This window comes from Rhinoraja longicauda, chromosome 13, assembly GCF_053455715.1.
Source record: "Rhinoraja longicauda isolate Sanriku21f chromosome 13, sRhiLon1.1, whole genome shotgun sequence".
Classification (NCBI taxonomy): domain Eukaryota; kingdom Metazoa; phylum Chordata; class Chondrichthyes; order Rajiformes; family Arhynchobatidae; genus Rhinoraja; species Rhinoraja longicauda.
In genome coordinates this window covers 2,270,198-2,284,054 of record NC_135965.1, presented here as the reverse complement: position 1 = coordinate 2,284,054, position 13,857 = coordinate 2,270,198, and the positions used below count along the sequence as shown (strand labels likewise).

The 13,857-nt window shown below is 42.4% G+C and overlaps 1 protein-coding gene across 5 annotated transcripts in view; it reads right to left on the bottom strand.

Annotated features, from left to right (window-relative positions):
• Positions 1 to 13,857, bottom strand: part of ece2b (endothelin converting enzyme 2b) — a 183,454-nt gene that overhangs the window by 31,778 nt on the left and 137,819 nt on the right. For all 5 annotated transcript variants that reach the window (XM_078410191.1, XM_078410193.1, XM_078410190.1 and 2 more), the window contains 4 exons: positions 13,570 to 13,635; positions 8,387 to 8,575; positions 5,087 to 5,229; positions 1,122 to 1,236 (listed from right to left, as the gene is read on the bottom strand). In XM_078410191.1, coding sequence (XP_078266317.1) covers positions 1,122 to 1,236; positions 5,087 to 5,229; positions 8,387 to 8,575; positions 13,570 to 13,635 — 513 coding nt within the window. The remainder of the gene's footprint in view (positions 1 to 1,121; positions 1,237 to 5,086; positions 5,230 to 8,386; positions 8,576 to 13,569; positions 13,636 to 13,857) is intronic.

Genomic DNA, 13,857 nt, shown 5'->3' with positions numbered 1-13,857 from the left:
AACATTGTGCACTTTGTATTTTATTTCCCCAAACAGCTCTGATATGGGAAATAGCTAAATGTATGATAGATTATTTTGAGAAGTTTTACGTGTCAATAGTTATTCTAATTAACAATCCAATGCTTCTGGATACAAAAATAATCGAATGTGAAATTTAATAACTGTCTTGTCCGCTCATTTCCTGAAGTAGTTTCTGGGTGGTCCAATACTTCTATATTCTCTGGAGCCAACAATGAAACACAAGTCATGATGCATTGAGTTGCATCGCATTGACTTCTTTTTATCAACAATCAATTCCACGGGAATTCTTTTGGAAGTTTCACTGCAGTGATGTTCCCTGAATATTAATGTATCTTTTTTTTTCTAAATCGTGTTCACTAACATACATTTACTATAATTAGTTATGCACTACATGCAAATAAATAAAAATGAATTACAATTTATTTGAAAGTAAAAGCAATTTTTAATTGTTTACAGATGGTGTATTATGTATTATGTGCACATACATGACAAAGTCACCAGAAGGCATTGACAGTTGCCTGCAGCTCTCAAACTGGCCAGGCTACAGATCTTTTGGAGAACATCCACTATGGGAAGTCTCTGGGATGCCAGCTATCTGGAAGACACCACAAACCTGATTGCCATTACGGTTTCGACTTCAAATGGAATAATCTGTTGAAAGCTCCAACATTAGCATGAACCAATAAAGCTGCTTTGATCTCTAATGTTATAATTGCTTGCTAATTTCTTTAGATTGTTAATTTAACTACTTTCAGGCAGATCACTATTTGGCATCATTTCAACTCCGTTACAAAGATCTTGAGAAATTTACTTTCTAAATAAAATTGCAAATAAATTCCATGGCAATCATTCCTTAAACTGATACATTGGCTTTCGAAAGGCTGATTGTATTTGTTGCACTTTAGAATGGAATGTATCTACAATGTTACATCTTTTATTCAGCACAAATTAAAATTTTAAATACTGTACAATGAACTGGACTTTAAAAATTAAGACCATTGCAAATATAGGGATAAACATTCATTCCCATATTTAAATTGTTTAAGCACTAATCCTTTTTGCAGGAAAAGTAAGATATCAATCTCGCTTTCAATTCTTACCTTCTTTGTTCCAAGCAGAGTCTCCATAAATTTTTTATTTGCATTTTCAAACCGCTGGTCCAAGGTGGATGCTGTTTTGTGCACTAAATTCCACATCATGTAATTGTTCAAAATGCTAATTGAGTTAAAATAATAAAGATTCAATGATTTAGGCTTTGGATACAGTATTTGAAATCACAATCTACATCACAATGAAATGAACAAAATCTCAATAGAGGAAACTATCATGGATCAATTTATTTTATGTCATCAATGCAAAAACTATATTCGAATGAGTCCTTCGTTTGCCACAATATTCAAATCCTTCCAACGTTTTAAATTACACTGCATTGCTATCCTATGTACTGGGTGATCAGTTTACTGTAAAACCCAACAAAAGAAACTTTACAAATGAAAGTTAACACTAAGAAAATAGCAAAATAGTAAGTCTTCAAAAAAATTAATACATACAAGATAGGCACAAAATGCTGGAGTAACAGCTGGACAGGCTGTATCTCTGGAGAGAAGGAATGAGTGATGATTCAGGTTGAGACCCTTCTTCAGATATTCAGGTCGAAACGTCACCCATACCTTCTCTCCAGAGATGCTGTCTGTCTCGCTGAGTTACTCCAGCATTTTGTGTCTGTCTTCGGTTTAAACCAGCATCTGCAGTTCCTTCCAACACTAATATTTATATAATGCATAGAAAAAAATCAACTCAAAATACTCTTTAGATTTAAAAACCAATCTGACTACCCTGCTATTGCTTACGGATATTTATAATTGGAAATTACAGATCAAACTCATAAAGGAATAAAAAAAGTCTACTGAACAGATGTATCCTGGTCGTGGTAAATTATGAATGGCAGGTAGCAATCAGTTAGTCAATGTAGGATCATTAGGAAGTCATAGAGGGATACAATATGGAAATAGGGCCTTCTGCCCACCAGGTCCACACCAACCATCAAGCATGCGTTTTTAAATTTTAATCCTACCCTTATGCTAACCACCTATGGCAAGTGTTTCCTTTCTCAGGAAATATTCCAAAACTGCCCAGAATATTCCAAGTGTGATCTGCCAAGGTCCTGTCTAATGGTAGCAAGACACACTTGTTTCTGTCCTCAAATCCTCTTGCTGTGAAGGCTTGCATATTTAAAAAAAGTAGTGTTCCCTCTCCATCATGGAATGAATTTTAGTCATCAGGTGTGTGATGCTCTCAGGGCTGTTGTACTTGGCGCAAGTGTGGCCCGTCCCTCCCTCCTATGCCACAGTGATCACCTGGGGCCGTCTGCTAATTCATCTGGGGGTCAAAGACAGACCGGGTCCGACGAGCCACAAGTAGGCAGACAATGTGGGGAAAAGCGTGCCCGTCAAGTGCAGCTGGAAGGTCATCGGCTCTATGAAAGAGACTCTTTGGTCGGCCCAAAACTCTTGTACCTCGCAGCAGAGCTAGCTGTCCGTCAGGGAATGTTGCCGACTGGCCCGCTCTGGATTGCAGGAGTACGTGCTGAGGGACGCACTGAAGCTCGGTGCAGCCAACGCCAAGGGTCTGTGGGGGTGGACCACAGTCTAGTGTCCTTCCACTGCTGTACAATGGGCGGCAGGATGTAATGGAGACCCCCCTCAAATGGGGGCCGCATGAGTGGCAACACTGCCGGACATAAGGATATTTCTGTGAACACTACCAAATATGACAGTAATGAGTATATACACCGATCAGCCAAAACATTATGACCACTGACAGGCGAAGTGAATAACATTGATTATCTTGTTACAATGGCATCTGTCAAGGGGTGGAATATATTAGGCAGCAAGTGAACAGTCAGTTCTTGAAGTTGATGTGTTGGATGCAGGAGAAATGGGCAGGAGTAAAGACCTGAGTGACTTTGACAAGGGCCAAATTGTTATGGCCAGACAACTGGGTCAGAGCATCTCTGAAACGGCAAGGCTTGTGGGGTGCTCCCGGTCAGCAGTGGTGAGCACCTACCGACAGTGGTCCAAGGAGGGACAAACCACAAACCGGCGACAGACAGGGTGTTGGGCGCCCAAGGCTCATCGATGCGCGAGGGCAACGAAGGCTATCCCGTCTAGTCCGAACCGACAGAAGGTCTACTGTGGCACAAGTCACAGAAAAGCTTAATGATGGTCACGGGAGGAATGTGTCACAATACACAGTGCATCGCACCCTGCTGCATATGGGGCTGCACACGGAGGACCAACAGCATATTAGGCAGGTGGTCATAATGTTTTGGCTCCTCAGGTCATAACATTTTGGCTCATCGTGTATATAACTTCAATCTGAAACCTCATGGCCTGGCATATTCCTGACTGTACAGTCAAGCTAGGGGATCAATCCTGGTTCAATGAAGAATATACAGTATATGGGCACGACAGAAGAGGCACCACTTGCAGCTAAACATGTATTATCAACCTTGCAAAGATGAAACACAGACTGCATATCTGCAGAAGGCAGAGACCTTGTAACTTCTCAACCAACAGATTAAACTTTTCAGTACTACCACATCTAGCCATGAATGGTGGTGGACAATTATAAAGCCGATTGAGGATCAGTGTATTTAGCTGCTGAGAATGTCGGAAAAATGTTTGCAGTTCTTGTTATATATATTTTTTATTAGACAATAGACAATAGGTGCAGGAGGAGGCCATTCGGCCCTTCGAGCCAGCACCGCCATTCAATGTGATCATGGCTGATCATTCTCAATCAGTACCCCGTTACTGCCTTCTCCCCATACCCCCTGACTTCGCTATCCTTAAGAGCTCTATCTAGCTCTCTCTTGAATGCATTCAGAGAATTGGCCTCCACTGCCTTCTGAGGCAGAGAATTGCACAGATTCACAACTCTGACTGAAAAAGTTTTTCCTCATCTCCGTTCTAAATGGCCTACCCCTTATTCTTAAACTGTGGCCCCTGGTTCTGGACTCCCCCAACATTGGGAACATGTTTCCTGCCTCTAACGTGTCCAACCCCTTAATAATCTTATATGTTTCGATAAGATCCCCTCTCATCCTTCTAAATTCCAGTGTATACAAGCCTAGTCGCTCCAGTCTTTCAACATACGACAGTCCCGCCATTCCGGGAATTAACCTAGTAAACCTACGTTGCACTCCCTCAATAGCAAGAATATCCTTCCTCAAATTTGGAGACCAAAACTATTTCTGAATAAAGTTTATTTGATTTTTTAAAAGGTTTTACTCTAGTTCCACTTATAATTTTGTAATTCAGTTACTGATGTACTCGGACATTCAAGTCATCTTGCACATGGATATTTCCCAATCCAAAACCACTTAAATTCTATGCCATTTAACTGTATCAGAGGATTTCAGAGAATCCAGGTACATCGTACTTACTGGTGTTCTCTTAACTATTTCATCAGTTATATCCTCAAACTTCAGTACATTTGTCAAACACAATTTTGGCTTTTGAATTAACTGACTTTGTCTAATCATGTCATTGTCTTCAAAAGATCATTCTACTGTGGTGTTAAGCCAATTGGTCTTCAGTTTCCTGTTTTTTTTAAATCGCCCCTTTTTAAAATAATGGGGTTACTTCTGCCACTCTGCTCTTTGCAGGAACTATTTCATAATCTGAAATTCTGGACAATTCTAACCACACATCCGCTATTTTCTCCCAGCCACCTTCTTCTTTGCACTGCGATGCAAATGGGTTCTGCGGATTTATTGACTTCCAGTAAAAGAACACTCAAAATTGTGTCTATTACCTGAAAGACCTCGTTTAACTCATCCTGTAGGGTTTTTTTTTTGTTTTAAGCATGGACTGTTTATCCTTTCCTATGGGTTTATGTTTAATTCTGGTCTTGGGAAATTATTTTTCCAATCAGTCCAATAACTCAATACATGTTCTTTAAGTGGCAATCAGGTGTATCAAGCCAATTCACACAAGTGGTCAAAATTAGCATTATCAAACAAAGCCCGATGCACCAGCAAGTGTTTTTTTTTTTGCATTACCTCTTGTCGGTATTGTTAATAAGGTCAGACACCAGCTGCAGATATTTTTTGGCATAGACAACAACAGGTTCCGTGTCATTGAGCTCCAGAGGTGCCAGTGCAAATGATAAATAATCCAACCAATCAATGAAAGGTGATAAAGTCTGAGAACAAAACACAAACAAGCGGAGATTTGACGAGTTGTACATAATGTAAACACGTTGTATTACTTTTAACAAAACTGTCAAGTTGATATCAAGAAATTAGTTTATTGCTAATGATAACTAAGTATTTAGAAAGCTTTATTTATAATTTTAATTAATATTTTTTAATTCTTTCAATGTTCATAAGTACATAAGTTCATATGTAAGAGGAGCAGATTTGAGCCATTCGGACCATTAAGTCTACTCTGCCATTCAATCATGGCTGATCTATCTTTCTCTCTCAACCCCATTCTCCTACCCTCTCCCCATAACCCCTGACACCCGTACCAATCAAGAATCTATCTATCTCTGCCTTAAAAATATCAATTGACTTGGCCTCCATAGCCTTCTGTGGCAAAGAATTTCACAGATTCACCACCCTGTAAAATAAGTAAGAATAAATGTTGAATTATCTAAAAGTCACATTATCAACTTCCATCTAACTTTGCTTTGCTGTCTTTGGACAACAGTGATACCACTGGAGCCGTCAGGTTTCAAGATGTAGTCAATGAGCAGCCTTTTGTTAGCAAATACCAAGCTTAAGAATAAGGGGTAGGCCATTTAGAACGGAGATGGGGAAAAAGTTTTTCAGTCAGAGAGTTGTAAATCTGTGGAATTCTCTGCCTCAGAAGGCAGTGGAGGCCAATTCTCTGAATGCATTCAAGAGAGAGCTAGATAGAGCTCTTAAGGATAGCGGAGTCAGGGGGTATGGGGAGAAGGCAGGAACGGGGTACTGATTGAGAATGATCAGCCATGATCACATTGAATGGCGGTGCTGGCTCGAAGGGCCGAATGGCCTCCTCCTGCACCTATTGTCTATCATCTATTGTCTACCACTGCACATAACAACCTGATGCTGATTTGCACGACTGCCCTTCTATTCTTCATCCCCACAACCACATGTTAATTTGCTTTTTTGAGAATTAATCATGCTTTTCTCGATTTTTAAAACACTTTCTCAGACAGGCAGAGGAAGATAATGGTGAAGATAATACATTATCACTTTGTAATACTCTTTCAAGCACTAGCATTTGACTCAATGAGAGATCTGCACCAGTGTTTCAAGAAAAATAGGTGGAGATAGCAAAGAATGTTCAGGAATAAATTAATTGGAAGCCCAGCTCACAGCGTGCTGAATGTGGCGGAGATACATACAGTAATTTGGTGGACCAATCTATTACATCAATGCACCCGCTACTGCTGAATTCATGATTTTATTATGAGCTTTCAGAAGCATGACTGAATCCATTGTTAACTCCTGCATAATCAACAAATAAGTACCATCAAGACCCTAGAGTTAACCATTGATCACAGTATCATATCGTTCATCATATTACTCTAGGGTTAACATACTAATATTGAGCAGGGGATGGATTTAAAGCATTACTGTAGAATATCCTACATAATTCCTATATATATTGTGATGTCTTGAGAGGTCGGGAGCTTTTCTCTTGAAGGTTGGGAGGTGTGGGTGCCGGAAATGAAGACAGAAAAGTTCTTGATTTCAAACTTAAATTGCATATATTTAGTCTTTTCCAAAAACAGGTAAACTTAATTGTTTGCAGTCAGGTACACAAAACCAAAACAGGTAGTTAAATCAAAACTGTAGCTTGCTGCCTTCTTACAAAACTATAACTCAAACACTGCTTCTCTCCCTCTCTGCTCCAGTCGTTGTCCCTCTCTGCTCCAGTCGTTGTCCCTCTCTGCTCCAGTCGTTGTCCCTCTCTGCTCCAGTCGTTGTCCCTCTCTGCTCCAGTCGTTGTCCCTCTCTGCTCCAGTCGTTGTCCCTCTCTGCTCCAGTCGTTGTCCCTCTCTGCTCCAGTCGTTGTCCCTCTCTGCTCCAGTCGTTGTCCCTCTCTGCTCCAGTCGTTGTCCCTCTCTGCTCCAGTCGTTGTCCCTCTCTGCTCCAGTCGTTGTCCCTCTCTGCTCCAGTCGTTGTCACTCTCTTTAAATATACTGCTTCCCTTCCCTTTTAGCTCTCTCACTGAGGCAATCAGCTCAACTGGTTCAGCTGGGCAGCAATCAGTGTCAGCAGCAATCAGTGTCAGCAGCAATCAGTGTCAGCAGCAATCAGTGTCAGCAGCAATCAGTGTCAGCAGCAATCAGTCAGCAGCAATCAGTGTCAGCAGCAATCAGTGTCAGCAGCAATCAGTCAGCAGCAATCAGTGTCAGCAGCAATCAGTGTCAGCAGGGCAGGCAGCCCTGCTAACTATGGGGTTTGTAGTCTTTTGCTGGCAGCCATGATGGTTTGTAGTCCTTGTTGCATCCACCGGGAGGAAATGTATCTCCCCTCTATGACTCTACCTCTCATGATATCACAATATGTTTAGTTTTAGTTTAGAGATACAGCGTGGAAACAGGCTCTTCAGCCCACTGAGTGCACGCCAACAATCACCCATACGTACACCAGATCTATGTTAATCCACTTGTGCATCCTACACTCTAGGGACAATTTTAGAAGCCATTTAACCTACAAACCTGCATGTCTTTGGAATATGGAAGGAAAGCAGAGCACAGTTGTGCAGCGGCAGAGCTGCTGCCTCACACCGCCAGAGACTCAGGTTCCATCCTGACCTCAGGTGCTGTCTGTATGGAGTTTGCACGTTCTCCCTGTGACCATGTGTGTTTCCTCCCATAGCATAAACACATGCAAGTTTGGTCGCTGTAAACCACCCCTAGTGAATGGATGCAAAAGTGGGATAAGATAATATGTGTGATGGTCAGCGTGGACTCGGTGGGCTGAAAGGCCTGTTTCCCTGCTGTACTTCTAAATTAAACTAAACACCCAGAGAAAACACACACTAGTCACAGGGAGAATGAACAAACTCTGCACTGACAGCACCCATGGTCAGGATCAAACCCGGGTCTCTGGTGCTGTGAGGCACCTGTTCTACCACTGTGTCACTGCACTGCCCTGTAACATAATTTGATTGCAGAACATTCTACATGTACTAGAGAGGGTAGGAACAAGAAGATAGGACAAATGAAAGCATGGCTGTAGATTTTTGAACTACTTTTCAAATATAAGATATTGAAGTTTCAAGTTGAAGTAGTTTCCCTTAGATATCTATCTTATTGATAGCAGTAAGGTAACATAAAAGTACAGCTTTCAGTGTACCTGTAAATCTGCAATGGTCATCCTGTGATATATTTTCTCTTCATCTCTACGTTCATCCTGGGGACCTGTGATATTTGCAATAATGGTCTCAAATTCCATTATTTGCTGTATCTGAGTGTATGTTGAATTGTACTCCCCTCCGAGAAGCATACTTAGTTCAACAATATAGTCCAGATATGCAGTTAAAACCTGCAAAATGATAAGGTGACACATTAGAAGATAATGCACAATAAAAACGATCTCATGTGGAATCACAACCTAAATGTCAAAGGTGTCACAAAATGCTGGAGTAACTCAGCAGGTCAGGCAGCATCTTGGAGAGAAGGAATATGTGACGTTTCGGGTCAAAACCCTTCTTCAGACTGATGACCTAGATGTCAATATCAGTTCAGTTTAGTTTTGTATCACGGGTACAGGGAAAAGCTTTTGCTGTGTGCTAACCAGTCAGCGGAGAGATAATACATGATAATACAGGGACAGGATGGAGACGCAGATGGAGCAGCAGGACACCAGGCGCCTTTGGCAGGGGCTACGGACTATAACTAGCTATCGGTGCAGCCCCCCCCCCCCTCAACCGGAAGTGCCGGCTCCTCCTTCGGTTCGGTGCTGGGACCCCAGCTATTCACGATATACATTAATGACTTAGACGAAGGGATTAAAAGTACCATTAGCAAATTTGCAGATGATACTAAGTTGGGGGGTAGTGTGAATTGTGAGGAAGATGCAATAAGGCTGCAGGGTGACTTGGACAGGTTGTGTGAGTGGGCGGATACATGGCAGATGCAGTTTAATGTAGATAAGTGTGAGGTTATTCACTTTGGAAGTAAGAATAGAAAGGCAGATTATTATCTGAATGGTGTCAAGTTAGGAGGAGGGGGAGTTCAACGAGATCTGGGTGTCCTAGTGCATCAGTCAATGAAAGGAAGCATGCAGGTTCAGCAGGCAGTGAAGAAAGCCAATGGAATGTTGGCCTTCGTAACAAGAGGAGTTGAGTATAGGAGCAAAGAGGTCCTTCTACAGTTGTACCGGGCCCTGGTGAGACCGCACCTGGAGTACTGTGTGCAGTTTTGGTCTCCAAATTTGAGGAAGGATATTCTTGCTATGGAGGGCGTGCAGCGTAGGTTCACTAGGTTAATTCCCGGAATGGCGGGACTGTCGTATGTTGAAAGGCTGGAGCGATTGGGCTTGTATACACTGGAATTTAGAAGGATGAGGGGGGATCTTATTGAAACATATAAGATAATTAGGGGATTGGACACATTAGAGGCAGATAACATGTTCCCAATGTTGGGGGAGTCCAGAACAAGGGGCCACAGTTTGAGAATAAGGGGTAGGCCATTTAGAACGGAGATGAGGAAGAACTTTTTCAGTCAGAGGGTGGTGAAGGTGTGGAATTCTCTGCCTCAGAAGGCAGTGGAGGCCAGTTCGTTGGATGCTTTCAAGAGAGAGCTGGATAGAGCTCTTAAGGATAGCGGAGTGAGGGGGTATGGGGAGAAGGCAGGAACGGGGTACTGATTGAGAGTGATCAGCCATGATCGCATTGAATGGCGGTGCTGGCTCGAAGGGCTGAATGGCCTACTCCTGCACCTATTGTCTATTGTCTATTGTCTATTGTCTATTGTCCTTAGCTGATGACCTGAACTCTTTTCATGCACGGTTTGAGACGGGTACCACCCCTAGCTCGCCGTCTAAAAACAACACGGACAGGGCGCTGGCTAGCGAGGCTGGAGGGGGATCCACCGCCGGGGATGTGCACACATTCTCGGTGTCCGAGCATGACGTGAGGTGGGCTCTGACGTGTGTGAACACGAGGAAAGCTGGAGGCCCAGATGGTATATCTGGGCGAGTACTAAAGTCTTGTGCTACTCAGCTTGCTCCAGTGCTCACCAATCAAAAGATCCATCATTGTACCCGCGCCAAAGAATGCCTCTCCAGCTTGTTTAAATGACTACCGACCGGTGGCCCTCACCTCGGTTGTCATGAAATGCTTCGAGAGGCTAATCATGGACTCACTACAGTTCGCATACCGTCCGAACAGATCCACGGATGATGCGGTCTCCCAGGTTCTGCAAAAACCGCTCTCTCTCATCTGGACAGCCAGAAAGGGGGCTATGTGAGGATGCTGTTCATTGACTTTAGTTCAGCATTCAACACAATAGTCCCCAGCAGACTGGTTGAGAAGCTGCTGGAACTGGGGCTTAGCACCCCTCTGTGTGCCTGGGTCCTGGACTTTCTCACCGCCAGGCCCCAAGTGGTCAGGATGGGAGAACAGTCATCTAGCCCCCTCACCCTGAACATAGGATCCCCCCAGGGTTACGTCCTTAGCCCCCTTCTGTACTCCCTGTACACACATGACTGTGTGACCAGGTTCAGCTCAAACTCCATCATCGTTTGATGATGACACTGTGGTGGTGGGCCGGATCTCCGACAACGATGAGAAGGCCTACCGGGAGGAGGTGGCTGATCTGGCACTCTGGTTTCAGGACAATAGCCTCCTCTTGAATGTCACTAAAACTAAGGAGCTGATTGTGGACTTTAGAAGGGCCCAACATCCGAGGACGTACACGCCACTGGAAATAAATGGGTCTACTGTGGATAGGGTGAGCAGTTTTAAATACTTGGGAGTCCGCATCACAGAGGATCTGACGTGGGCAACGCACATTGCCGCACTGGTGGGTAAGGCAAAGCAGCACCTTTACCATCTTAGACAGCTGAGGAAATTCAGAGTGTCTCTGAGGATCCTTCAATGCTTCTACTCTGGGGCTGTAGAGAGCATCCTGTCCGGCAACATTACAGTCTGGTTTGGGAACAGCTCTGCCCAGGACAGGAAGGCCCTGCAGAGAGTAGTGCGTTCGGCAGAACGCACCAAGGGAACTACACTCGCCCCCCTGCAGGACCTATACATCAGGAGGTGTAGATCGAGAGCAAGCAAGATTATGAGGGACCCTTGCCACCACAGCAACGGACTGTTCCAGCTGCTACGGTCAGGCAAGCACCTCCGCTGTCACGCTGTGAAAACAGAGAGGATGAGACGGAGTTTCTTCCCACAGGCCATCAGGACTGTTAACTTTTATAACTCCAGGGATTCAATTTTGTCTTCTCTGTATTAACTTTAATTTATATGCTATAACTGTAATTCTTTTTTTGCGCAATCCACAGGCATTGCCACTTTCATTTCACTGCACATCGTGTATGTGTATGTGACAAATAAACTTGACGACTTGAATCAAGCCATTTACAGTGTATAGATACATGATAAGGGAATAACATTTAGTGTTATTTAGATATATTATTTAGATAACAATGTGGTCTGGAGACATATAGGCTGGTTATTCCCTTGGTGCTGTACTTGCTCAAATGCCTTAACTTTATTGCAACTGCAGTGAAAACCCTTTTAAAATGTGTAGATTTGATGCCGATGTAGCAGCAATGAGGGACCTGTGAAAACAAAATACTACTTTCATTGTTATAATAATTAAGAATTTGGTCCATGTTTTTTAGCAGGATAAGCTATCAAGATAGAGGCCTACATGTGGACCCTCTGCTGGCATCTGGTCTACTCAATAGACAAGACACAAAATGAACTTGAGTGCAATTGAATTTAGTTTTGTTAGGACCTCCCATAATATCATTGAGCACTAGATTATCTGCACCCACAGAGTAGCAGGAGCAATTACAGCAGAATCGAGGCAGAACTTCTCGTAACTGCCACTGTGTCTTCATTCTGCTCTTAATGACCCCAATGCCTGACAAGGAACCTGAAAGCAGGCAATTTAAGATTGCCTCTGCATTAGCAAGATGACCTCTCTTCTGGCAGAGATATAAGCAATTTCTCCTAATATCTACTTCAGACTCCACTGGCTGTAAAAGTGCAATCCAAAATAGGGGCAATTATGTAGAGCTAATTTCCATTGAATTCCAGTTTCTAGCACATTGACTCCATATCGGTTCAATATCACCTACAATTTCTCCTGGACCACCCATATTGAAGCAACGACCAAGAAAGCCCACCAATGCCTATACTTCGTTAGAATGCTTAGGAGGTTCGGCATGTCCCCAATAATTCCCACCAGCTTCTACAGATGTGCCAAGGAAAATATTTTATCGGGATGCGTCACAGCTTGGTTTGGGAACAGTTCCATCCACGACCGCAAAAAAACGCAGCAAATTGAGGACGCAGCCCAGACCATCACACAAACCAACCTCCCTTCCATTTACTCCATTTATGCCTCACGCTGCCTCGGCAAGGCCAGCAGCATAATCAAGGACGAGTCGCACCCTGGCCACTCCCTCTTCTCCCCTCTCTCATCGGGCAAAAGGTATATAAGTGTGAAAACGCACACCTCCAGATTCAGGGACAGTTTCTTCCCAGCTGTTATCAGGCAACTGAACCATCCTATCGCAACTGGAGTGCAGTCCTGAACTACTATCTACCTTATTAGTGACCCTCGGACTATCTTTGATTGGACTTTACTGGCTTTACTTTGCACTAAACGTTATTCCTTTATCATGTGTTTATACACCGTAAATGGTTCGATTGTAATCATGTATTGTCTTTCTGCTGACGGGTTAGCAGGCAACAAAGACTTTTCACTGTATCTCGGTACACGTGACAATAAACCAAACTACATTAATATCATCCTTCTGTCCTTTCGTGATATTCCACTTACTGAAAGCTGAAAATGGCTTGTTATTCTTAAATTAATTTGAACACTTTTCTATACTTCTATTAAAATGCATTTACAAAGGAGTACTAAAACCAAGGACTTATCCGTTAGTATTAAGTATAACTGAATTTCCAAGATCAATGTTACATAACACAGGGTGAATCTTCCTTTAAATACATGTTTCTAATACATTTATGAATACAATTTTGACAATGAGAAAGTTTTGTTAATAGACATAAAAACTTCAATAATATTTCCAAAAACCTGTACTCACACTAAAATAAATTATATTCAAATTCAACAGTTGGTTTCAGTTGGAAACTAGATGTCAATTAGTTATACAAGATAAAGTTATCAATGTAATCAGAAACACATACAGGTCTACCTAATTTACAAACCAGCGTGAATTTAAATAGCTGCATGCATTTTCTTCCTTGATACCTACACTTAAAGCATTCGAATGGAAGGAAAAAACTAAAAATCATTTCCTGCATTAAATTTACTATGAAGCATCACCTTTTCATTTGCTGTTTTATTTAGATAATAATCCCGAGATGGTAGTAGTAAGCTTGGCTGATCGATCTGAAAGACAAAATAAAAAAGACAAAAAGTATTAACCAATAGTAAAGAAAATATTTTGATGGAGTTTTAATTTTTAAACTTACTTTTTTACCAAAATGTTATTGTTTTTCACATTGTAACCCAGTGTGTCTCTTAATATCTCCATTACCTGAAACATGTAGTTTATTCCAGGAAGGTGCTTTTCACAGTTTAGTTGGTGGACTATGTGACAACTGCTCCATA